The sequence below is a fragment of the Panthera leo genome, chromosome A1, assembly GCF_018350215.1.
Source record: "Panthera leo isolate Ple1 chromosome A1, P.leo_Ple1_pat1.1, whole genome shotgun sequence".
NCBI lineage: Eukaryota > Metazoa > Chordata > Mammalia > Carnivora > Felidae > Panthera > Panthera leo.
Genome location: NC_056679.1, coordinates 8,756,646 through 8,781,263, shown reverse-complemented (window position 1 = coordinate 8,781,263; position 24,618 = coordinate 8,756,646). Strand labels below are relative to the sequence as shown.

At 53.6% G+C, this 24,618-nt stretch overlaps 1 protein-coding gene across 1 annotated transcript in view; it reads right to left on the bottom strand.

The window, feature by feature from the left end:
• Positions 1–268: 268 nt before the first annotated feature.
• MTUS2 (microtubule associated scaffold protein 2) overlaps positions 269–24,618 on the bottom strand; it is a 565,789-nt gene continuing 541,439 nt past the window's right edge. The window contains 7 exon segments of the mRNA XM_042941853.1: positions 269–1,163; positions 5,148–5,245; positions 7,788–7,907; positions 9,031–9,129; positions 13,130–13,203; positions 15,519–15,624; positions 22,663–22,877. Coding sequence (XP_042797787.1) covers positions 950–1,163; positions 5,148–5,245; positions 7,788–7,907; positions 9,031–9,129; positions 13,130–13,203; positions 15,519–15,624; positions 22,663–22,877 — 926 coding nt within the window. The 3' untranslated portion in view covers positions 269–949.

Sequence of the window (24,618 nt, the reverse complement as noted above, 5' to 3'; positions counted from 1 at the left end):
CAACTCCAAGGCCATCCTCCCCCTCACTCTAGAAGGTCAGGCTCTTCCACATTTTCCCAAGGGTGCAAGAGCGCGACGACGGATTCCAAGATGCCGCTTGGGTAAAAAGCCAAACTCGTGTTTAAGAGACTGTAGATGAGCCACTGTCATGAGCGCCGTCCACGAGAAAAGCCAAACCCCCGAGGGGCTCCCCCCACCCCAACCCTTCGCCACTCACGACAGGAGTAGTGATAGTTAAAACTTGTGAATGGGATAATAGTGACCTCACATCATGTTGACTACGAAGCTGACTGTTCCGAAGGCAGTTACCGCTCACAGATCGCTGGTGTTTGTGTTAGAGGACCACTTGGTGGTAGGTTGCAAGGCGCTTCTTCTCTGTATCTTTTTTTTTTTTTTTTTTCCTTTTTCTATTTTGGGTAGAAATATTCCTGGGAAGCTAGATAGAAATGCATTTTCATTTCCCAATAATTCTTAGGCACAAGTTAGAAAACTGCTGACCTTCACCAAAATATGTCAGCACTTCGTGTTATAAAAAATGCAATTCAGAACCGCTGCATGTGTATATACGTGTATCTAAATATACACACAGGTCGGTGCAGTACACAAGGATTATTCAATGTATATTCAAAACTGAGCTATTTGTAGCTAACCTGAAATTCTGCAGTGAGAGTTCATTGCTCGGGAACAACTGGAGTTTCTTTCTTTCTTTTGGCTCTAACTACGGTCAAACGTTTGCACATCAGACACTACCGTTTACGCTTTCCTAAGCGCCAACGCCAGGACAGTCTTACACGAGGATCGGAAGAGGACTTGGCTTAGAATGCAGCTAGGCAGCTACTGAGCATGCGTGCAGGGCCAGCCCCGGGCCGGCCCCTGGTCAATTCTCCCTCCAGGTAGGAGCCCTGGGTGGACGGGAGCCACGGCTCCCGCAGGCGGCGTGGCGGCGGCGTCATCTGGGCGTCGTGCTGACTCTGGCGGGAGAGGAGGGCCCCGAGGAGGAGCCGCGGTAAACAGGGGATGTGGGGGACAGTTTAACCGGGCTGGTCGGGTCCCCGGTTTGGAGCTTCCACAGCAGCTCTTCGTTGGTTCGGCTCAGTCTCTTCTTCTCCTGGGTTTCTTTCTCCACGTATTCCTGGAGATTGGCATTTTCCTCCGACAGTTGTCTGCGGGAAGAGAGTAGGAAACGATCAAGTGGCGATCACGCCGGAAGGCACCTACCTGGAGATCCGCCAGGCCAGTGGGTTTGAGGCAAGCGAGGGGGCTGTATGCGGGGGGACAGGGACAAGGGGGACCACGGTGACCAAGAACCTCGGGTTGAAACGTGAGTTCCGCTCATCCCACGGACACGTCTGTTCCCAGAGTCTCTCCGTCGACACCCGGTGGCTCCCAGTCCCTCTGCCGGGTCAGGGGGAGGCGCTGGCTGTCCGGCGGACAGAGCAGATGCCAGGCAGAAGAGGACGGGAGAGGAGTGGGGGGCTGGTGTGGGCGTGCCGCCCAGGAGGCTCACAGACAGTGGCGACCGACAGGGACAGCACAGGGACGGTGCTGTCGGCCTCGGGGCAAATCTCGGCCTCCCCGCCCCTGGCCTGGGTCTCCAGGAGAGCAACCTGCCTTCCCTTGCTGCAAACGCTCGGTGCGTCGGCCTGCCTGCTGGGCTAGGCGCCCTCGAGGACAGGGGCCACAGCCTTCTTGAGTCCCCGGCGTCCAGCCTGGGCCCCGGCCACAGCAGACGCTCCGTGAACGTCTGCTGACGAGGGACGCCTGATGGAGAATGAATGGATGCGGTCTGTGCCGTCTGCCACGAAGTGTGAGTTGCTTGCTCTGTGGCATTAAAAACTGACGGTGCCTTTGAGGACCTGACCGGGATAAGGACCCAGCTGTTTTGCAGCTGGCTGGACTGAGCCTGGGAAGTCACCTCGCTCGCGTAAGGCCCGGACTTGCTCTTTGGACCGGGGTGCCTTTGTGATTTGCAGGGGAGGCACCGGGGTTGCCCCGGGCAGGGAGGAGGCTCTGGCTCCCCCCACCCCCGCCCCTCCCCTGCTCAGGCTGTCAGCAGTGGGGTCTTGCCGCCCCTGCTGGAGGGGAGGTCACAGACCTGCTCCCTGCACAGTCTCCCCCGTGAGCTTCTGCGGTGGTAACGAAATGCCAGCACCAGGAGCTCAGCTGTGGACGCTGTGTGTGCGTGCATGTGTGTGTGTGTTTCATGTGTTTTTTTCTTTTCTTTTTTAATGTTTTTATTTTTGAGACAGAGAGAGAGCGTGAGCAGGGGAGGGGCAGAGAGAGAGAGAGGGAGACACAGGATCCGAAGCAGGCTCCAGGCTCTGAGTCGTCGGCACAGAGCCCGACGCGGGGCTCGAACCCACGGACGGTGAGATCATGACCTGAGCCGAAGTCGGACGCTCAACCGACTGAGCCACCCAGGTGCCCCGATGTTTCGTGCGTACTGACTGTTCTGTCCACCAGCCAGACACTCCCCTGTCTCCCTCCCTCTCCTTGGGCCTCCCTGTCCCCCAGGACACGCCAATATTGAAATTAGACCAGAGAACGACCCTACAATGGCCTCTAAGTGTTCAAGCGAAAGGGAGAGTAACACATTTCTCACTTGAAGTCAAAAGGGTAGCGAAGAAGGCACGTTGAAAGCCTCGGCAGGCTGAGAGCTGGGGCCTCTTGCGTCAAACGGGCAGCCAAGTTGTGAGGGCAAAGGGAAGGTTCTTGAAGGGACATTAGAAGGGACACCCCAGTGAACACAAATGATAGGAAAGTGAAACGGCCTTCTTGCTGATGCGGAGAAAGTGTGGGTGGTCCGAATAAAAGATCAAACCAGCCGCAGCATCCCCTTAAGCCAAAGCCTACTCCAGAGCAAGGCCCTAACTCCCTTCAATTCTGTGAAAGCAGAGAGACGTGAGAAAGCTGTAGAAGAAGAGTCTGAAGCTATGGAGGTGGGTTCATGAGGCTTATGAAGGAAGCCATCGCCATAACCTAGAAGTTCAAGGTGAAGCAGCAAGTGTTGGTGTAGAGGCTGCAGCAAGTTACCCAGAAGGTCTGGCTAAGATAATTCATGAAGGTGGCTACACTGCACAACAGGTTTTCAGTGTAGAGAAAAGAGCCTTCTGTTGGCAGAAGATGCCATCGAGGACTTTCGCAGCCAGAGAGGGGAAGTCAGTGCCTGGCTTCAAAGCTTCAAAGAACAGATGATGTGCTCGTAAGAGGCTAACGCAGCTGACGACCCAAGTTGAAGCCAGCGCTCACGGACCATCCCGAAAATCCTGGGGCCCTTCAGAATCATGCTAAATCCACTCTGTGCTTTATAAATGGAACAGCAAAGCCTGGATGACAGCACATCTGTTTACAACACGGTTTACTGAATATTTGAAGCCCACTATTGAGATCTGCCCCTCAGAAAAATGATTCCTTTCAAAATACTACTGCTCGTTGACGATGCGCTTGGTCACCCAAGAGCTCTGATGGAGATGTCGAACAAGATTAATGTTGTTTCCTTGCCTGCTACCACAACATCCATTCTGCAGCCCATGGATCAAGAAGTCATTTTGACTTTCAAGTCTTATTCTTGAAGAAATGCGTTTGGTAAGCCTATAGCTGCCATAGGGAGTGATTCCTCTGACAGATCTGGGCAAAATCAGTTGAAAACCTTCTGGAAAGGATTCACCATTCTAGATGTCATTAAGAACATTCACGAGTCATGGGAAGGGGTCAAAATGTCAACATTTGCAGGCGTTTGGAAGAAGTTGATTCCCACCCTCGGGATGACTTTGGCGGGGGGGTCAGGACGTCAGTGGAGGCAGTCGCTGCGGATGTGGTGGAAACAGCGAGAGAACCAGAACTAGAAGCGGGGCCTGAACGTAGATGGCATTGCCACGATCTCATGATAGGACGTGATCGGGTGAGGACTGCTTCTCGAGGCTAAGAATCGTGGTTTCTCGAGATGGACTCTGCTCCTGCCGAAGATGCTGTGAAGCTTATTGAAGCGACAAGGGATTTGGAATATTACACAAACTTGGTAGATAAAGCAGCAGCAGGATTTGAGAGGACTAACTCCAGTTCTGAAAGAAGTTCTACTGTAGGTGAAATGCTATCAAACAGCATCACAGGCTACAGAGCAGTCGTTCGTGAAAGGAAGAGTCCATCAAGGAGGCAAAATTCACTGTCGTCTTAAGAAACTGCCCCGGCCACCCCAGCCTCCAGGAAGCCCACCCTGATCGGTCAGCGGCCATCAACATTGAGGCAAGACCCTCCGCCAGCTAAAAGATTCTGACTCACTGAAACTTTAGATGATGGTTTGCATTTTTTGGCAATAAAGTATTTTTAAGGTAAGGCATGTCCGTTGGGTTTTTAGACACAATGGTATTTCACACTTAACAGATTACAGGGGAGTGTAAACTTCCCTTCTATACGGACCGGGAAACCACTCATTTGGGGAAAATTCATCTGGCTGCTTCCCTGCGACACTTGCTGCCTTGGGGTGGTCTGGAGCCAAAACTACAGTATCTCCGAGGTACGCCTATAACCTCCCGCTGGCCGACCAAGCCCCAACCCTGCTTTACTGCACATCCTTCCTTGAGAGTTGGAGCACCTCCGAGCAGGGGACTGAGAGGGGAACGCTATTACCCACAATAGCTAGCGGCATTCGGCTACACGGCTTCCCTCTGGCTTCTGCACCCCCCGCTGTCCGCTGGCCGGGCCAGCCCAGGAGAACGGCTCAGCGGCCGAGGGCCCCCCACGCGTCTGCCCAGCTCGGCTCAGGGGCTGCTTAGGTGGTTCTTCTCCTTTGCCTGGGGACGCTCAGCTGGCAGGTCTCTCCAAAACGCCCAGAAAGGAACCTTCCACCTCCCAGCTGCGTTGGAGACCCCTGCCACGCATTTCTGCCGATTTCGCTCGTTTCCCCCAAGGTGGGGACAACCGAGATGCAGACCCAGGGCACGGGCCGGGTGGCCGACGTGGTGGTGTGTTTTGTCCTTCTCTTCACACGGGAAAGGCCGAGAGCCTGCGTGGGGAAGGCCTCACAGCTCGGAGGAGTGAGGCAAATTGGATGCTGGGACAAAAACAGAGCCCCCAAAGAAGTGCTACGGCAAAGCCACTTTGTAGGTGACACATGCTTTAGGAAGCTCACACAGCCGGGCCCCCCCTACCTTGTGACAACGGTGTTCTGGTCGATCCTTGCTTTGAGGTCTTCGTTCTGCTGCTGGAGAACCTGGATCTTTTCTTCTAGAATAATGTTCTTTTCCGCCTATAAAAGACGCAGTGTTAAGAGGTTCTCAGCAAGGCTTCTGGGCTTTGGTTGTCAAGAACAGTGCTTGGCAGACGGCAGTTTGCGATGCCTTAGTGATTACAGAATCAAGTTAGAGGGATGTGAGCAGCCTGTGCCTTTTAAACAGAACAGGACAGAAAATACCAGAGTGCAAACCATACGTAGTAATAAAACTATTATTGTTACACATATTTTAGATATAAACATTTTTTTACCTCTACTGTGCACGTGTGTGCGTACATCAGGTTCCCGTGTAGAATACATTTCTCGTGGGGAGTGTCCCTGCTGTCAGAGGGGAGCTGCGAACACCGCTGGGACCTAGGGTGGCTGACGGGTCCCCGGGTTCTTCCTGACGGGTCAACTGCACTACATCACAATCCCTGGCCCGGCGTGTTTGCACAGTATGACATTCTGAATTAACGGAGGGGTGGGAATACAAATGGCGCGGACGCATTTTTTCCTTCTGAGGGTCCGGGCAGCCAGGAACCCAAAGCCCGAGACTGGCTCGGTACATTATCAGAAACTAACGCCATCGATGGTCAGTATCACCCTGCAACTTACGCCTTTTTCTCTGTCCGTGTGTCCCCCCAGGGCCCTGCTGAAGCACAGTTCCATTCTAAGATAAATTCAGAAATAAATTTTGTTTTGAAAAGAAAATGACAAATTCACCGCTGGGTAGTTGATCTCGGAAGAGAACTGTCACCCTCCCACGAACAGGGCTGGGCGTCAGAGCCAACGGGCCGGGCTCTGTCGTAGCTCTTTAGTCAGGCCCTTGCCTTCAGCCTGCATCTGTGCTCCCAAGGAATGGGAAGTGACTAAACTGGTCTTTTTTTTTTTTAATGCTGAAAGGTTTCTGCAAGGAGAAGTCACGCATGCTGGCAGAATGCCTGGCACATGGCTAAGAACAGCCAAATAAACCCCGAGGCTTGCGGGTGACCAGACAACTGAATGCGGATGGCCCAGCCTGGGGGCGGAGGGTCGTGGGTCTCCGCGTGGGCCGGGCTGCATGGCACGGCTCGGAAGGGCAGGGCTCTGACATTGCTGGGAAGCTCCGTGTGGTCACCATCACCCAGGATGCTGGCTGTGGACAGTCCCACCCCAGTCTGCCCCCATCCTACGCCATACAGCGAGAGACGCCTCACAAAGCAGAGGTGCTAGAAAGAGAGGACATGATGGCCGAATACGGCACGTGGTCCTAGATCAGCCCCTGGTGTGGGAAAAGCGGCGGCAAGGGATATCTCAGAGACAGACAGGGACAAACGTTCAAAGGTAAGATGAGATGATCCATCACCGAGACGGCAAGTTAAAGGTCTGCTCGCTGGAAGAGAGCAGGATACGACCATCTGCACGTGGGGGGGGGGGGGGGCACACCGTACAGAGCAAAAACTCTGGAAAGCGTTAGCCGTGGTTGGAAAGACATCTTAATCTCCTTACTTGCGTCTATCTTATAATTTTTTATAATGCACGTATTTTCTTTCTGCAGCGTCAAAGTTAATTTTGAATATAGCAATCAAAAAGGAAGAACAGCGATCTGAGACCCCGAGGCCAACCTCCACCTCCAGACGGTGTCTCCTTGGAAGCACGCTGCTCTGCTTAGTGACTCTGACGACCGTCTCCAGCTCCAGCCCTTGTATGACCCTTGTGCCTGCAGGGGAGGGGAGTGAGCTCTGGGGCGCTCTGTTTCTCCAGCGGGCCCCTTTGCCAGTTCCATGGCAACCGGGCTGAAGGGGGAGGCAGAGGGCCGCGAGGGCAGGGATGGGAGCCCTGGGGCCAGGGCTCCCGCCCGGGCGGGCCACTTACGGGCTCTGGGTGAGATACACCCCCTTCCTATACGTCTGCATATACGTCTGTGAAATGAGGCTCCTGACAACACCCGCTCCAGTGGGTCGCTCCAGTGGGTGGAAGAACCAACATATGGAAAGTGCTCTGCTCAGTGTGGCCACCCATCCCCCCAGGGAGGAGGGAGGAAGCAGCACTCCCCCAGGGCAGGAAGGCCGGATGGGGGGCTGGAGACAGGCCATCAGGAGGGCTCCCAGTTGCACAGGATGAAGCCACTTCAGTTCCCTTATTAGAACTCCCGGCTTCCCAGGGGCGCCTGGGTGGCTCGGACGGTTGAGCGTCCGACCTCGGCTCAGGGTATATGATCTCGCGGTTTGTGAGTTTGAGCCCCAAGTCGGGCTCACCGCTATCAGCACAGAGCCTGCTTTGGATTCTCTGTTCCCCTCTCTCTCTGCCCCTGCCCGCCCCCTCAAAAAAAAAATACATATTTACATATACATATGTACATATACATACACACACACACACACACACACACACACACACACACACACACACATATATTAAATAAAAGAAACTCCTGGCTTCCTAAGAAAGGCCTGGAGACCAACCGTGGCATTTCTGCTCAGGTGTAAGCAATGGACAGGGAAGGGCCCACCGTCTGCAGGCTGTGAATCCACGATGCCAGTAAGGCATACCATTCAGGTGACTGGAACTCTCCCAAGGACGCAGGCCGACTCACCAGTTTTTCTAGCTCAATGATCTTCTTTTCCTGCTGGTGTATTTGCTGATTCTTCATCTCTAATACCTGCTTCAAACTCTTCATGTCTTCTTCCAAGTGCTGATAGGGAGCCAGTGCGATCTACAGCGGCAGAGAGCGAGAGCCGGTCACCGGCGGTCCCAGCACAGCCCAGTATGCACCAGTGCCGTGAACCCGGTTAAATCTGGCCTTCCATAACAAGCTTCCCAGGAGGCCCCGGAGTGTCAGCATGGGCGCATTCACAGCCTTGCCTGATACAGACGCCCGCTGCTCTCCCCCTGGAAATGCCAGGAGAGACCCAGCTCCCCCGGGGAATGAGAGAGGTAAGGCCATCATCCACTGACCAGCCCGGAGGCTGGGATGGCTGGAGGCTACCAGCCCATCCCCCAAAGGGAGCTCATGGAGGAAAAAGAGCAAACATTGACTTTTAACATTGGCCCAGACCACTTCATTCAGCAGACAGGTCAGGAGTCACAGGTCTCCCCTGTGTCCACGGGGAGTTGGGGGTGTGTGTGAGGGAGGGATTCTTGCATAGGAAGTCAGCAAAGTGGTTCTGAAAGCAGAAAAGGCGTTTCAGAAAAACAAATGCTAGAGTAAGGTTGCCAAGAGGTAATAACTCAACAACAAAATACCGGACATTGAGTTAAGGTTGAATTCCAGATACACCGCCTTTTTTTTTTTTTTTTTTAAAGTGTCAGTATCACATGGGACGTATTTATGCTAAAAAAAAATTCACTTATTTATCATTCACACTAAACTGGGCGTCATGTATGTTATCTGGCGACCCTCCATCAGAGGGAAGGAGTTTTGCCAGCTTTTCTGGAAAAAACTCCCCTCAAGTTACCAACGCAGCCATCGTGGGTACCTCCTGTGCGGGCCTAAACGACAGCTGGGGGCCAACGAGTGGAGGGGTGGGTCCCAGCCGGGGGGTGGGGGGGGGGTGGCGGAGAGCTCCCAGGCGGGGTGGAGCCCAGCTCAGGGACAGTGGCTGGGGAGTGGAATCTGGCAAAAAAATCATGCCAACGGAGAACCCCACGGCCGTCCCCTGTGTCAGGAGAGAGGCGTTGACGGGGACGTGTCCTGGCCAGCTGTCGCTCCAGCAGTGGATCGACACAGAGGTCCTGTCACCGGGGGAGACTGCAGAGGTGACTCCTGGGGGGGGGGGGTGCGCCCTGTGGGAGCCACAAGGCCGGGTCGGCGGGGGGGAGGGGGAGGGTATGACTACCTCCAGCTGCTCTTCGGTGTTCTTCCTCAGGGCCTCCTCAAAGCGTCTGGCCCGGTCCCGCAGAGACTGGCTCTGGAAGGTCAGCATGTGTACCTGGTCCTGCAAGGCATGACAAGAAGGCCAGCTTGGTCCGCCGCAGGCACTGCGGCCCGGGGAAGCCGTGAGGCAACGGCCACCCCGCCGGGCCGCAAGGTGGAGGCCGCTTGGATTGCCTGTCCCACGTGGTAAGAGGGGGTCACGTGGCGCCCATGCTGCACATGAAGGGTCCCGACCCCGGGGGAGAACTTGGGGGCCGGCAGCCTGACTCCGAGCACCTCCCAAGATGAGAACACTGCCCCTCGTCCCCAAATAAGGAGCCTGCTGGCGGGAGGCATTTCGTGATTTAATATCTGAATTCATTATTAAACTATTATTAATTACTTAATATCTGATTCAATGATCTGATTTAGTATCACAGAGGCAAACTACCGCCAGAGGGAGGCATCTAGTCCCTGACTTTAGGAAGAACAAGATACCTACCTCAACGGAGAGCTGCCCTCGTTTCTACACCATTGAACCATCCTTGACCTTCACCGTCTGCCTGAGACCCCTCTTCCCACCACCAAATGCACTAATTTCGGGGTCAAGGCTCGAGTCCCGCCAGTTCCACCCGCATGATGTTCCTGGGGTCCGCAAGCTCTCCTGGTCCCTCTCCCTGAAGTTCAGCCACGTGCTTGGCCCTTTCCTGCACCTGGCGTCTGGGGTAGGACCCTTCTGCCCTCAAGGTGGAGTCAGGGGGAGCCTTCGAAAGCACAAACCCGACCCCGTCACCCCCTCCGTGTAAAACCCCACTGGCATCAAGATGAAGCACGGACTTTACACAGTGTCCGTGCATCTTCCGAACGGCCTCTCTTGTCTCCCGGCTCGCTCAGATCTCACTGTCCCCTCCAGCCCCGCCTTTCGTTCCAGCTCTCCCACCAGCGGTGCCTCCACTGGCCAGCCCCCTCTCCTGCTTTGCTCGCTTCTGGCCTCCTCCCCTTGGCCTTCCTGGGCCTCAGGGCCGGATTGCACGTCCCTGGCGTGGGCTGCTGTGTGGGCGGAGTCTTTTCCCCTGTGGAGAGCCTCTCCCTGGCTGGACCAAGCCTCCCGGCCCCCGGCTGTCAGGGCAGATGCGACTACACTCAACCTCGCTTGCAACCCCAGCCTGAGCACGGCAGGCGAGCAAAGGGTGCAGGGCAGTGGGCTTCCTCGCGGTGCCCCAGCGCAGCGAGCGATGGGGCCTCGTCCACGCAGCGTATCCCAAGATACTCTGCCCAGTGACGCCACTTCTGTAACATTAAAACACAGGGACTAGGGTCTCCCCAGGAACTCTGCCAGCATGAGAAGTGACCTCACCCCACTGATACGAAGAGCTAGGTATCGTAAATGATATAATTCCACATGAAAATACCGTAACGTATGAAACGCTGGCTTGACTGCTTTCTTCATTTCGCCAGAAGACCCTGTTTTACAAACCATCTTTGGCGGCTTCCTTTTCCATTTTTTGTTTTTTTTTTTTTTTTGGTTTCCAGTTATTTCCAATTTCATTTTTAAGGCATAAAAGCCCCCACGGTGCCATTAAATGCAAATGCTGGTACATTCGAGCAATATAGTTATCAGTGGGAGTCTGTACCCACAGGAGCTGGTGAGTGGAGATCACAGCCCCGGGCAAACCCGGCTGGGCCCTGGCACACAGCCATTGGGCAGCCTGGTCACCTTCTAGAACATGACTCTAAAAATGTACCGCTACGTGGCTCCTATCCCAAACCCGTCCACGCTGTCGGAGGAAGCATTTCTTTCAAGTCTCTCCCCCTCCGTTAAAAAAACAAAACCGTGAAAAGACGCATCAGGCAAACACCACTTAGGATAGATCTAAAATGTCAAACTGTGTATTTTCTGCCTTCTTCACCATTACTCAAAACAGATCGCCAGGCAACACAACGGTGCCACAGCAATCAGACAGAACGGACTATCTTTCAACTTGGGTTCGCTCCTTTTTGTCCAGCTAAGAGGCAGAAAGGCCCAGCACGGTGACCTGGTGACCTGGCCCAGCACGGGCCACTCAGGAGTTAACCAATGGCATGATAATAATAACAGTAAATGCAGCAATGCTTTAAACTATTATAATAGCAATAGCCACTATTGTTTTTGTATTTTATTTTTTTTAACGCTTATTTATTTTTGAGAGACAGAGCACGAGAAGGAGAGGGAGACACAGAATCCGAAGCAGGCTCCAGGCTCCGAGCTGTCGGCACAGAGACCGACGCGGGACTCGAACTCACAAACTGTGAGATCGTGACCTGAGCCGAAGTCAGACACTCAACTGACTAAGCCACCCGGGCGCCCCTAATAGCTGCTACTTTTTAGCATTTACCTTGAACCCACCTCATGTTAGACACTTTACATACATCATTTCCCTTAATCTGCTCACACCTTGGGGGAGGTCCCGTTATCATCCCCATTTTACAGATGAGGAAAGTAAGGTTTACAGAGCTCATGTAACTGTCCACAATTTCAAAGCTAGTAAGAGGGGGTACAGTGGGGATTTAAACTGAAAGCTCCAATCTCTTGCCCCAGACCTGTTTCTCTAGCCACCAGTAGCCCAAAAAGGGGGGCTCGACAATTCCATCCTCTTTGCACCAAATAATCTCCAGCCCAAATGAAATCTGCCCGTGGAGAATCACAAGTAAAATACGCGTAATTCATGACGGTTTAATGTCAGCAGCAGCGTGAGGACCCACATATGAAACTAAACTCTCAATTCTTTTTGGTTGTGGACTGGATGGGGTTTTTGTTACATCACAGTATGGTCCTGGTTTGTGCACCTTAGGGGGCGTGCACCTGATGGTGTGGGATGCGGGGTACCCGAAGGCAGTCTGGGGTTCACGTGCCGAGGATAAGCCGTGTGACGACCGCGCAGGCGACCATCGATGGATCGATGAGTCGGGGGTCGGCTTGCAGCAGGCGGTTTCCCATTTTAACTTCTGAACAGAATGCTCAGTAGTTGTGAGACTGGCTAGCTGCACAATCCTGGGTGCTCTTCTTGGGGGGCAGGCTCTGGTCAATGAACATTGCCAGGGGAAAGCGCGCCATCAAGGAAGCAAAATCCCCACCTTTGTGTTGCGGTTTTGGTAATCACCTCCCACAATTTCCCCACGTGAGCGTCCCTGATATTTAACGAGTAATCTGGTTGTGATGGTTGGGAAGGGAAGCAGGGCCACCGACCTCACCCCCGCTTCCCAGGCAGCTCTGCCCTAGGGCCGGGGGTGGCCGGGGCCTCTAGAAGGCAGGAGGGAGATGCACGTAGTCTGGGAGACCCTTCATTCTCCCGCAGAGGTCAGCAGGAAGCCAGGCGGCTCCCTGGCCTCGGAGACCCACACTTTCTGCGGGTTGGTGGTGGAAGGCAAAGAAGGTTCTTTTCATCTCACACACTTCCAGCTGATTAAAGTCCCTTCGATAATTCCCAGAACATGTCCTATGACACCTATCCTTCACAACGGGATACCGTCACCCCATTCCCACTGCCTGGAATACCGTCCTCAAGCACTCCCTCCTCCTCAGACACAGCTCAGGTCAGACCATGGCAAGTGGGGACCATCATCTCAGAACTTCTGTGGCGCTCACTAATGGTAGTATTCACTGGGCGTAAGTATTTACCTTTTGTGTTGTCTGTCACTGTTCGGGTCACAGCTGTCTGAGTGGACAGTGACTTCCCAAAGGGCAGGGCATATGTCTCATTTACTTCTACATCCCGATGCTTAGCACAGGATCCTGTACACAGTAGGTGCTAGATAAATGTCTGTGGACAGGCATAATGACACCGCCATCATCGTGAGACCAGAGTGAAGAGAATGAATACTGGGGCACCCGGGTGGCTCAGCTGGTTAAGGGTCCGACTCTTGACTTCGGCTCACGTCATGATCTCACGGTTCATGAGATCTGCGCTGACAGTGTGGAGCCTGTTTGGGATTCTCTCTCTCTCTCTCTCTCTCTCTGTCCCTCCCCTTACTCCCTCACACTCTCTCTCTCAAAACAAATAAACTTTAAGAACAAATGCACCTTTAAGAGAATGAATATTAACCTGTAGTGACAGCCGCAGCTTTTCAAAATTTTCTTCCAATTCTTTCTTTTCAAGCTCATGGGCAGACATCAGTTCTGGAGAGAAGAGGTCAAACAGTTAATGTGGTCTCTTGAAAAAGATCAAACAAGACCCCGACAGACTCAGGTAAATAAGGGACACTGGTATATAGCAGGCTGAAGCCTAAACAGACTTCTCCATTATTTTGAAACGATATGCAGTCCCATTTAGAAGACAGTGAAAGAAGGAGCAGGGGAATAGGACAAAGAAAGACAAAGAGGGAAAGAGCAAAGAAACGAGCGAGGGAAGCAAACAGCACAGTCGTGCTCGTGAACACACGTCCCCATACACGTGCGTACACACATGCACCATAAACGCACGTGCGCACGAAACACATACACACACACACACACACACACGATTCCTACAACCTGCTTTACCACCACCCTGGCCAAGTTGGATTCTCCACACACAGTACTCATTGATTCTCCAAGCTTTCCTGGGCCATACTCTGGAAACCACCGATCTCTAGGATTTGCTTGAGCAAAGATTCAACATTAAGAAGCTCAGACAGAAGGAAGGACTAATTGGACTGGTTCCTGTCAGACAGTATGGAACAATTCTGTCCCGTGAAAAGTGTCATTCTGGTAATAATTTGCAAGTTAGGCAGAAAGAGATGTCATGTAAGAGTTATTAAGTGAATGGATTCTATTTTCCTCCAGATGGAAAGAATCTTATTAGCTGGGTGAAGCGCATCTCATTCTGGCCACACAAGCAATTTGTTTTCATGTTAGAACTGCAGTGAGGAAAGGTCTCATTAATCAGCCAGGAGCACATGCTCAGAACAGGAGAGCACTGGAGGCCAGCAATTATCATTCGGGCTGGCATGAGCTGCAATTAGGAAAGACTTTGTGGTTTCCATTGACCCAAATCTTTTAAGTAATGATGGCGAAAGCCTCTAAGAAATCTAGTTGTTTATAGCTGAAATTTGCATTCGGGGGCGGGGGGGGGGGGGGGGAGTCTGTGCTGATTTCATTGATATAAAGCCATGTGGCCTTCTGGTCTACCTGGCTCTGTCTACATGATTAGTTTTAATAGTCATTGAAAGTATCATCCTGACCATAGTAATGCATTTTTGGCTATCATTAAATACATTTACATTGCCTCCACATTTATATATAATTCAAAGGTCTTGGATATGGTGTCTAAGTGAGATTTCATTCATCACAAAAACCTACCAGGTCTATTTTTTATGAAAATACAGAAACAAAAGGCAACCCAATAGCCTTAAATAATTTTAAGGGGCGCCTGGGTGGCTCAGCCCGTTAAGCATCCCACTCTTGATTTTGGCTCAGGTCACGATCTCATGGTTCGTGAGATTGGGCCCCACGTGGGGTTCCATGCTGACAGCATAGAGCCTGCTTGGGATTCTCTCTCTCCCTCTCCCCCCCACCCCTTGCTCTCTCTCTCTCTCCCTCTCTCCCTCAAAATAAATAAATATTTTTTAAAAATTAAAAAAAGTTTAAACTCTAATGTTTAACTTTCAAATTCTTAAAATTCATTAACCTATGTATTACATTTCATTGTTTTTAATACACTTTTCACAGTCAGCGGACTAGGAGAAAAAAAGGGAGGGGGGTTGAAATCGAAAAAGAAGTTGTAAATATTAATGTACACGCGCGTCAAAAAAAAGGTTCCTTGGCAAAGTCAAAATCCTGGCAGTAATGAGTAAATGTTGTTACTGTTGTTACGACCCACAAAAACCTCTACGTATTGGAAGATCATTCAAGTTACAAAAATGTAGAAAGAAATCCCACCGTCTGGAACTCTGTTTAGCCCACGGGGCATACGGTGCGTGGCTATGAGGTGTGGAGACGCAGATCCACAGGGGCGCTGCTGTGGCCCTGAGCACACCACAAACGTGGGCAAGTGCACGGACCTACGGCGGCTTGCCATTTTGTGTTGAGAGGCGACGAGACAAGGTAAAGCCCAGGATTTCCAGGCGTACTTGGGAATAGTGCTTCTCAAGATTCGAGACCCCATCAGAACCATCTCAGGAGCTCTGAGCCATCGCGACGGCCAGCAGCAGCACCCCAGAGCAGCCACCGAGGAGCCCCAGCTGGGACCCGGGCTGGGCGTGAGCCCCTGGGACGGCTCCCTAGGGTTCTCGTATCCAGGCAGGGCTGAGGGGGGGCTGCTTCTGAGGAACGAAGTGGTTACCTGGATGGATCCTGGATTTCTAGCTCTTCTTGCCACAGGAAGCGACACGGAAGACGGACCGGAAGGAAAGGAAGGGAAAATGGGAAGAGGAGCACGAGGAGAAGGATGGCAGGAAAGGTTGGGCTCACACGACCCACCCCGAAGGGCCGCACCTATGGCGGCCGGTAGCTACCTTGGACCTTGTGGTGGTGGTCATCCTGCAGGATCGCGATGGCTACTGTGTGGTTATTCTCCATCTCCAGGACAGCAGCCTCATGGCTGGCCGTGATGTCTTCTACCTGAAGGAGGCCACGGCTATGGTTACACACAGAGTGGGGGGGGGGGGGGTTGTGGCAGCAGTGTCCTTGCTGCCTGGAGGACAGAGGTGGAATCCCAACTGGAAAGGTCCGTGGCCCGAAACGCCAAGGACAGGTCATTCTGCCGAGATGACGGCTATCTCGGCCTTGTGCCGAGGCAGGAGAGCCAGGGTCTGGTGATGACGTGGCAGTCCCGGAATCGGGGGAGGTCACAAGGGAGTCACTGCCACAGCCCGGCTGTCCGCAGGAAGATGGCGGACGGCTGCCCGAGTCATCTCTTCACTGCCCTGGGCCTGGCTTCCGGCCCATCCCCTTCCTCCTCCCATTCCTCCCCCTTCGCCAATCACTACGAGGTAATGGTGCCTAAGGAAAAGAAGAGGGTCCTCTACTGGATGCTCTGCTCTCTGTTGCCCAGTGACAGGCGGGAGCGTGAAGGCACAAGGTACGTTAAGTGAACCGACCTCTATTAACACACCTGCTATTGGTTACTGCACTTGGCTCTCACAGCAGCATCACGAACCAGGTATTTTCACGCCCATTTAACAGACAAGGAGACCGAGGCTTAGGGAGGTCTGAAGTGTTTTGCCAAGGGCTCGTAAACGGCAGAGCCGGCAGTCGGCTCAGGTCCGTCCGACGCCACAGGCAAAACTCTCTCCAACACACCGTGTCGCCTCCCCCAGCAAGACCGCAGCGAATGCGTCGGGATCCTGTCACCGGCAGCGAGGCAGGCCGGCAGATCTGTGCGTGCTCGCTGCACCTGCTTCCCCGTAACCGTGCCCTCCAGATTACCACCTGGGCCTCCCGCCCAGGCAACGTGCAGCTGCTCCGGTTTCTCTGGCTGAAGGCCCATTTCCAGAACGTAATCACAGGCGGTGCAGCTGGTTCAGGATTTTTATTTTCACCCTTCCCGATCGCTGCAACCCAGCACTCCCCACACGTTTACTGTGTTTGTTATTGGTGTGGCTGTTGCTTTAACTTCAAATACATGGCTTTCAGGAGCGATTGCAAAAAAACCCCGCCTCTCCTCCTAGTAGCACACCAGGAGAACCTTCTTCTAAATTCTTGGTCCGTGACCCACCGGTAGAAAACACCACAGTGTGTTGCATCACGCATGGGCGTGTGCACCCGCGAAACCAAAGTTCCACAAAACAGCACGTTCTCTTCCTATTTGCAATAATCTGGCTTTAACATTTCTGCCTTACTTTGTGTTCCAAAATGCCAGTTGCAAACCACTAAATTCATTTCACAACCTACTGTGTCAAAACCTGGCATTTGAAAAACACTGGACCGGGAAATGGGCCCGGGTCCTAAAGCTCTTCGGTGGACCGGTGGCGAATATGTTGCTTCTAGCCAGTCATATTCAGCCACCCGCTTAGAGGGGAGTCTAGCTCCCTCATGTGTCTGCGGATAATTCACAAGCCGACCTCTGCTCTGAAGGGAGGAAGGGTTCTGCACAAGAAAGGAAGCCCACTCGTGAAGTGGAGGCATTGGAGTATTTTTAGTTTTAAATGGGGCCGATTCCTGTTCTGGATACGATAATCGCATAGGAGAATTTGCCTGACTTCTCTCTCCTGCGGAAAATGAAAACTTCATCCGCTAGAAAAGAAATATCTCTGGCAAAACCAATAGTGAACTCCGCTGTGTGAGGAAAGCTGCCTTATCATAGGAAAACGGACATGGTGTGCAACGATTCTCTTTTATTTACTGGCCATTCTTGGTTAAACGATATTTTCCTTAAGGCTCAGAGCTCTGAAGCCAATCAGCACAAAGGCTGATTACCACAGTGTTTAATTGTCCAATTCCTGTTTATATGAGGTTTTTATGGCATCATTGTCCAAAGCCTTTTAGTCTCTTGGAAAAATAAATCCCTGACTTTAAAAAAAAAAAAATGGAAATATCTTTTCTTTCTGCTTTATTACTGATGTCAGTGAAGCCCATAGCACACTGTAGAAACAAGTACCCACACATTATTTGGAGTGATGTGACCCGCTTCGGTATAAAGAAAAATCTTTCATCAGACCTTGGTATGATTCAAATGTATCGGGCTCTTCCAGAAACTGCCATGGGTCATTTCAGGAAAGAGAGATGGATGGAAGGGCTGACTTCCAGAAGAGTCCCATGCATCCCTGGAGGGGGATGTGCCCTGACTGGCAATGCTACATTATGTGTGTGGCCAGATACATGGCCCTCTGGTCAGGTGGAAGGCAGGTCTTTGACTTAGTGGTGATAAAACACTGCCCCCAACATGTTAGGAACGGTGGAAGGGCATGATCTAACTGCTACGGCCCCTCAGAGGTGCTTTTACGAATTAATTAGTAAGTCCCTAACTCTGAAAGCCCATATGCAATGAGAGGAAAGCCCAGTAGGTCTTGAAAGAACCCAAGGAGAGCCATTGAGCCCAAATGTGGGCACAGTAATCCTTACTCTTCAGTAATTTAGGTTTCTGTGTGTCTTTATGGGTTTTGAAGAATACGAGGGAGGGGCTGCCCGCTTTTGGCATCCTCCCTCTTGTCATATTAATCCCTGTGACATTTCCCACGGCTGCTGGCTGCCTTCTGGAGCACGGGCTCACGGTCCCAAGGAGCCAGTAGGGGCTCTCAGCCTGAGAAGATGCGAAAACTTCTCAAGGCACGTGAGCAGGTTCAGCCCAGCTGAACCGAGGGAAACGCAAGCTCCTTTCACGCACCGGCCGCCCAGTCAGAGGCAAAAGGCGCTAAACTAGACAGCCCACGGCACACTTGGGCTGGGTGAGGCATCCTTCTTCTCCTTTTAGAACCCCGGGGTAGGGCCCCCTTGAACCGCTGCTGGACCGCCCTCCTCCCTTCTCCAGGGAGAGGGGGCTGAGGGCTGTGCCACAGGGGCGTCTGTCATCGTGTCCGTCCAACAGTCGCCGTCATGCAGAAATGCCATGTTTACTGTTCTCCAGGGCTCTCTTAATGTTCCTCCCTAGGTAACGAGGAGCCCCCTCCTTCCCTTCCCTTCCATCGCTGCCACAGTGTCCTGGGCATCGACTCAGGGCAGCCTCACGTTCACGGGTGCGCCTCTGTCCCTCTGCAGCTCAGCACGTGGGCACCTGTTCACAGAAGCCCCTATCTTCCCGGTTCCACCACCCCCCCGGCGTGTGGGGGCTCTGGTGCTGGAAGAACAGAGGGCCCCCGGGGACCTCATTCTGTCCGATTAGGGAGAGTGTACTTTCCGCTGATGGGAGCTGAATGCCTGCCGAGCAGGACCAAAGAGACATAATGCAAGATGATGGACAAAGCGGCCTCTGTACGTTCTGATTAAGCGTGGGGACGCTGAGCCTGCCAGCAAGCCTATGAGGATGATTTCTTCGGGAAAGGGCGGAAGGCATGTCCTGGACACGAGACAGAGCGGGCGGAAACTCCAAAGGGCGAGCACCACTGCTCCTCAAGGAGGGCTCTGCTCCCCCTTTGTGGAGCGCAGCCCATAACGCAGGTAGGAGCCAGCGGCCCCGGACTCGAGACTTCCGGGCCGGGTCAGGGAGTAAGACAGACAGCCAAAGGGTCTTGGAGCAAGGGGGTCCACGGTCACAAATCCGATCCCTGAACACCGGACTGTGTGGCGAAGTATCCTTGGGCGACAGCCACAGGCAGCCCAGAGAGGACGGCTGCAAGCTGGGCAAAGAAGGAACTACGTCTGGGGCGGAAAGGGAAAAAGCACGTGTGTTTACAGTGAAAATCGGTTTTGCGTGCTTCGGGAAAGCTCTGGCAAGCTGGCTTCTGTTAATGTGTAGCTGGCCACACATAACAGAATGAGAGGTGATGTTAATGAAACACCTTTCAGTCCCACGTGAAAAGTAAAAGTCGTGCCGTGTCTTGAAGTCACAGAAGAAAGCCAAGGGGTGAGGCCATGCCCCCTGCTCGTGCCCCGAAGCAGAGACCGCAGGACAGGGCCCTGCACGTCCCAGGACACGTGCGGTGCTGGGCCCCGGGGAGCCTTCACAAACCACCCCGTGGCAGGACCCACTCAGCAATTCTGATTCAGTTCACGTGGGCCAAGGACGATGAGGTGTGTTTTGTCCCAAGTCGTCCCACGTGATTCCCATGTGTAGGCAGGGACAGTCTTTGCCCCTCCAGGTGACGGAAGGGCTGGATGTGTCCTACGGGAGACCGTGCGGTGAACTGAGAGGTCGGCCTGCCTTAACAATGAGCTCCCGACTTGAGTAAAGCCTCTGAAAACCCCGCACGTCAAAGCTGACGCCGCCTCCCCCCTGCCCGCCGTGGGGCACGGGGGCACGAGGAGAAGGCAGATGGGCTAGCTTGATTTTGAAGGCTCCAGAAGCCCAGAGATGCCGCTACCTGTGGAGATAGCCCTGCCAAACGCAATCGTCCCTGATAAGGAAGACCCACAGAGCGCGGAGATTCCCGCACGGGTAACTGACGCGGGGAGTGGACCATCCAAATCTGTCGCACTCATACACTTGACTCTCACCCTGCCCTGAACACATGAGCGTTTTTTCTGTCCGGAAATTGGAATCACTGGACTGAGGCGCGTTTCGCCTTCTTCCTCGCCGCCTGCGTTGCTCTCTGCTGGGGAAGGGATATGCAGCAGCAGAATCGGGGACCCGAATCATTCACAGATTTAAATCACCACCCATCCCCCCGGCCCCACCAGTGGAATTTCATAGGCAGGGTTTGCTCACACAGGAAGTCTCGGGACGCTATTTCCACCATAAAGCGTTCCCTTATCTTCACAGCTGGAAGTAATCTAAATTCCTCAACACATCCTCCTACTTCTCACCCAGTATTACAGCTTCTCGGGCACTTCTGTCGGGACTTTCCTGATCTGTAATCTGAGGGAGTAAATCCACACCTCCCACATCTTGGCATCTCTCGCGGTGGCCTGCCATAATGCCTTGCGGACCGTGGCATTCGCTAAATATCCTCTGCCTAGATGAATAAATAAATGAATCACTAGCTGTTTATTCTGAAGGATCAAGGACAGAACTCAGAGCCTTCATAAGACAGAGCACTTCTTAAATACACATAGGTAGCTTACGTAACTCGTCCTCAAGTGGGAAAGTCAGGGCCTTTCTTTCTTTCCAGTAATTCCCAGCATAAAATCTCTACAAGGCTGCTATGTCCCAGCTTAGAAGCCAGGCAAGAGCACATCTCCCGGCATGTGTCTCTGCACCAGTGACACTCGAGTGAGGCCCCAGGTGGCGCCCTGCTGGTGGACGGGCCCGCTAGGCTGTGGCTTGTGCTCCGTGGTTTCCATTCATCACACCCCAACACGAGCTTTTGCTCAGAGGGCTCCCTCCAAGCACCTTCTCCTGCTGGTGACCACAGATCTTCAGACCAGAAGTCTTTTAGTGGATATGGAGGAAAAGGCACCCTGCGTAAAAGTGGGAATGAGCAGCCCACACAGAGGCACAGAACTAGTTGATATCTGCACACGTTTGAGACGTATTGAGGGGCCGGGAGATCGGTAAGGCTACAGCAGGTGCAAACGTCGACTCACGGGAGCTCTGCTCTGCAAGCTTAGGAGGAAAGACGCTGGGGCTCAGTTTCTAATCTTAGCAGCAGCAGGGTAACTCTAGCTGTAAGCTATTCTGTTTCCTGATCTCAAGGTCTACAGCACCGCAAGCAGGCAGGTGTGTCCGGTTTCCACAGGCCTCTAGAAAAGGAGAATGCTAACCTGAGAAGCTGAATAAAGTGCTGTCCAAGAGGAGAGTCTAAAGGACAACAACAGTACTTATCATTACTCTGACTTGGGCCTGGTGCCTCCTGAGTTCCCAAGCCCCCGGGGACCGCCACCATCCAGGATGTTTATTTGGAAGCAGTCCAAGGAGGGCAGCCTGAATGTTCATGATCATGAACGTTCGCAATAATGGAGGGCCACTCAGCGCTCGCCCGAGATTGAAAGAGCGCTCTTCACAAATGCCAGCTTGCTTTTGGGATGTCACAAGCAGACGACGTGAAATAACACACCCGTTAGAAGGTGGGCATTGGGGCATCAGAGCCTTGGGGACTTGGAAAGAAGAGCCAAGAATGGGGCTGTGCAGGTGCTCCCAGAAGCACAGCGGACCCCCGTCTCCTTGCATGAAAGGCAGCCCTGGGAGCGGGGAGGGGAGGGCAATGGCTGGGACGGGGGGGCAGCACAACCCTGGGAATCCTCTCTAGTTGCTCCGGGATGCACTGCCCTCTCTGATAAGACGGCTGGGCTGAGGTTAACCAGCGGGATTCATGCCTTCATTCAGCAGGTGCGCGGAGGGCAGGCACGGTCAGGCAGACATCTACCGCTGCCTAAGCAGCCTGGAAGACAATTCTAATTTCGCGCTGGAGAGCACGCACTCTGGAGCCAGACCGGGTTCCACCCTGGCTTTTCTGTGACCAGCTCTGTGGCCTCTGGGTCTCGGTTTTCTCACCCGTAAGATGGGGACGATAATGGGACCCACCTCGGAGGGCCGGTGTGAGGACTAAATGAGTTAGTAGAGGTAGAGGGTTAAGAGCAGTCCCTGGAGCCTCACGAGGGCTGCACGTGCGTCTGCTTGTGATTATCGCTGCCCTCGCGGAATACGCAGATGAGAAAGAGAAGACCCGAGGAAAATTAGTATGTTCGACAGTGATAAGCGCTGAGGGAACCCTAGAGCAAGGAGGGGACACGAAGAGTGTGTAGGTGGGGAGGGGGGTGGGAAGGGGCTGTAATTTTAGACAAGGCAAGGCCTCACTGAGAAAGCGACTGGAGGAAAATCTGGCTGAGACGGAAAGAGGGAGCCACGGAAGGTCCAGAGGGAGACCATTCCAGGCAGAGGGCACAGCAAGTGCGCCAGCGCCCGGAGCGGGGGGAGCCCGCCTGAGAAGAAGGGAGAGGGAGGCCAGGGCGGCCGGAGGAGAGGGAGAGAGAGGACGGCAGGACGAAACGAGGTCGGAGGGTGAACCGCGCAGGGAAGCTCACCTACGGAGCGGGACTTCTCGCGGGGGGCAGCGCCGGCTCCCCTCCACCTTCCACCTGCGGGTCCCAACAGCACAGCCAGAGCCCCGAGCCCGAGACACTGACCTGCTCCTGGTGCTGACACTTGATCCGCAGCAGCTGGGCGTGGTGCCCCTCCTGCAGGCGCATGGCCTCCGCCTGGAACTGCACCTGCAGCCTCTCCTCCAGGTCCTGGAGCTCCGCCTGCTGCCGCCAGCCCAGCTCGCGCACCTGCTCCTCAAACCTCCACTCCAGGTCCTCCTTCTCCTTTTGTAGTTTCTCACACTTGGCCGCGTTGAAGGCTGGTGCGGAGGGGGGGAGAATGACATCTTTGTGACAGCTGGTTCGGGGGCACCCAAAAGGATCGACCCCGAGGGTCTTTAATACCCGCCGGGCGGATCACCGAGGTCAACGCCTGCAGAGCTCCGCGGTTTGCAAAGCGCTTCGCCTCCTACCCCGCTGGATCCTTGCCCCAAACCCTGGGGGTTGAGGTCGAACGTGAGCCCCGGGGAGCTCTGGTGACTTACCCGAGGGCCTTCGGGGTGCGGAGACAGAGCTGCGGAGGCAAACCTGGGCTTTCCGACCGCAAGCCCCGGGTTCCCGCACTAGAGCCGGCTTCCTCTGAGGGTCCGTGGACCCGAGGCATCAAAACATTGGGCATTTGTTCAAAGTGCTAGGTGCACCCTCAAAATATTGGGCATTTTGCTAGGCGCACCCTGAGTGGATTAGAACCCCGAGGGGGAGGGGCTCAGGATGTCAACTTTTCACAAGGTCCCAGGCGACTCTCCTGCCCATCAAGGTTTGGGACCAGGGTGTACCTGGGGGCTGGAGACAGGACAGGACGGGAAGGGGGCGGTGGGGTGAGGGCAGGGGCGAGGGAGGACACGGATCCTGAAGGCTGTTCCCTCCAGGCCGCATTGCCCGATGGGACTATCTCAAGGCAAGATCGAGGTGGGGACAGTGACGCAGTTTCACGGACACCATTCTTCTCCACCGGAGGGACTAACCGCTCAGAACCCCTCTGCATGGGCTGCCCCTGCAGCCGCTCTGGCTTAGCGTCTATGCCTCCTCCGGGCTGCAGGCAGGCGTGACTGCTTCCGTTTTAAAGACGGCTGCCTCGACTACGAACGGCTTCCAAGAAGGAGAAAACACCTGGACAACCCACCATGGTCAGTTCAAGTGGAGTCGCTAACACCCAGCTCGTGCACACAGATGCCAGGGTGCACGTGCACCCCATGTGCCTTCCACAAAGACTGGGTGCGACCGTGCTCTCCGCTCCGCGCTGCAAGCTGGGGAAACACTGCCATTTACTTTGTAACTGAGTGAGTGGGTATGTGTGCTGGTTAACTGGGAGGGTGGGTTAGGATCAGGAATATACACCCAAGGTTGGTCACACAGTATTTGAAAACGCCCGAATCAGAAGTCCCTCCCCGCCCTGACAAGGGAGCTCATTCAAGGGCTTCTTTGTCGCATTTGGCTCTTAAAAAATTATTTAATTAGCATGGAGATGTTTATTTATTTTTTTGAAACAGAGAGTGAGCACAAGTTGGGGAGGGGCAGAGAGAGAGGATCCCAAGCAGAGCCGGACGCAGGGCTTGAACTCACAAGACCACGAGATCATGACCTGAACTGGAACCGAGAGTCAGATGCTTAACCAAAGGAGCCACCCAGGTGCCCCTAGCACGGAGATGTTTCAAAACGTGTTTTCCCTGGTAAAATGAGTGGCGGTTGGCTGGAGGTCACATAGGCACATTGTCCTGGGTAAACCATGTGTAAGAATCTGGCCAGCCCCGCAGCCTAACACCGTCCCCATGGCCTTCCTGTTCTAGTGTTTTCCCACATCCCACCATCTGATGGAGGGTTCCAGTGCGAAATCTGGAGAGGCTGTCTGCACGATTTACCAATGTAATCAGGGTATACCAAGGGTAGGTCGGTGGGTGCCATCGTGTAAGCTGTCTTAGAGAATTTAAAAGCAATAACCGAATCAACTTTGAAAGCCTTCTCCTTTTTGTTACCTTATACCAGCAATTCTGAAGAATGCCT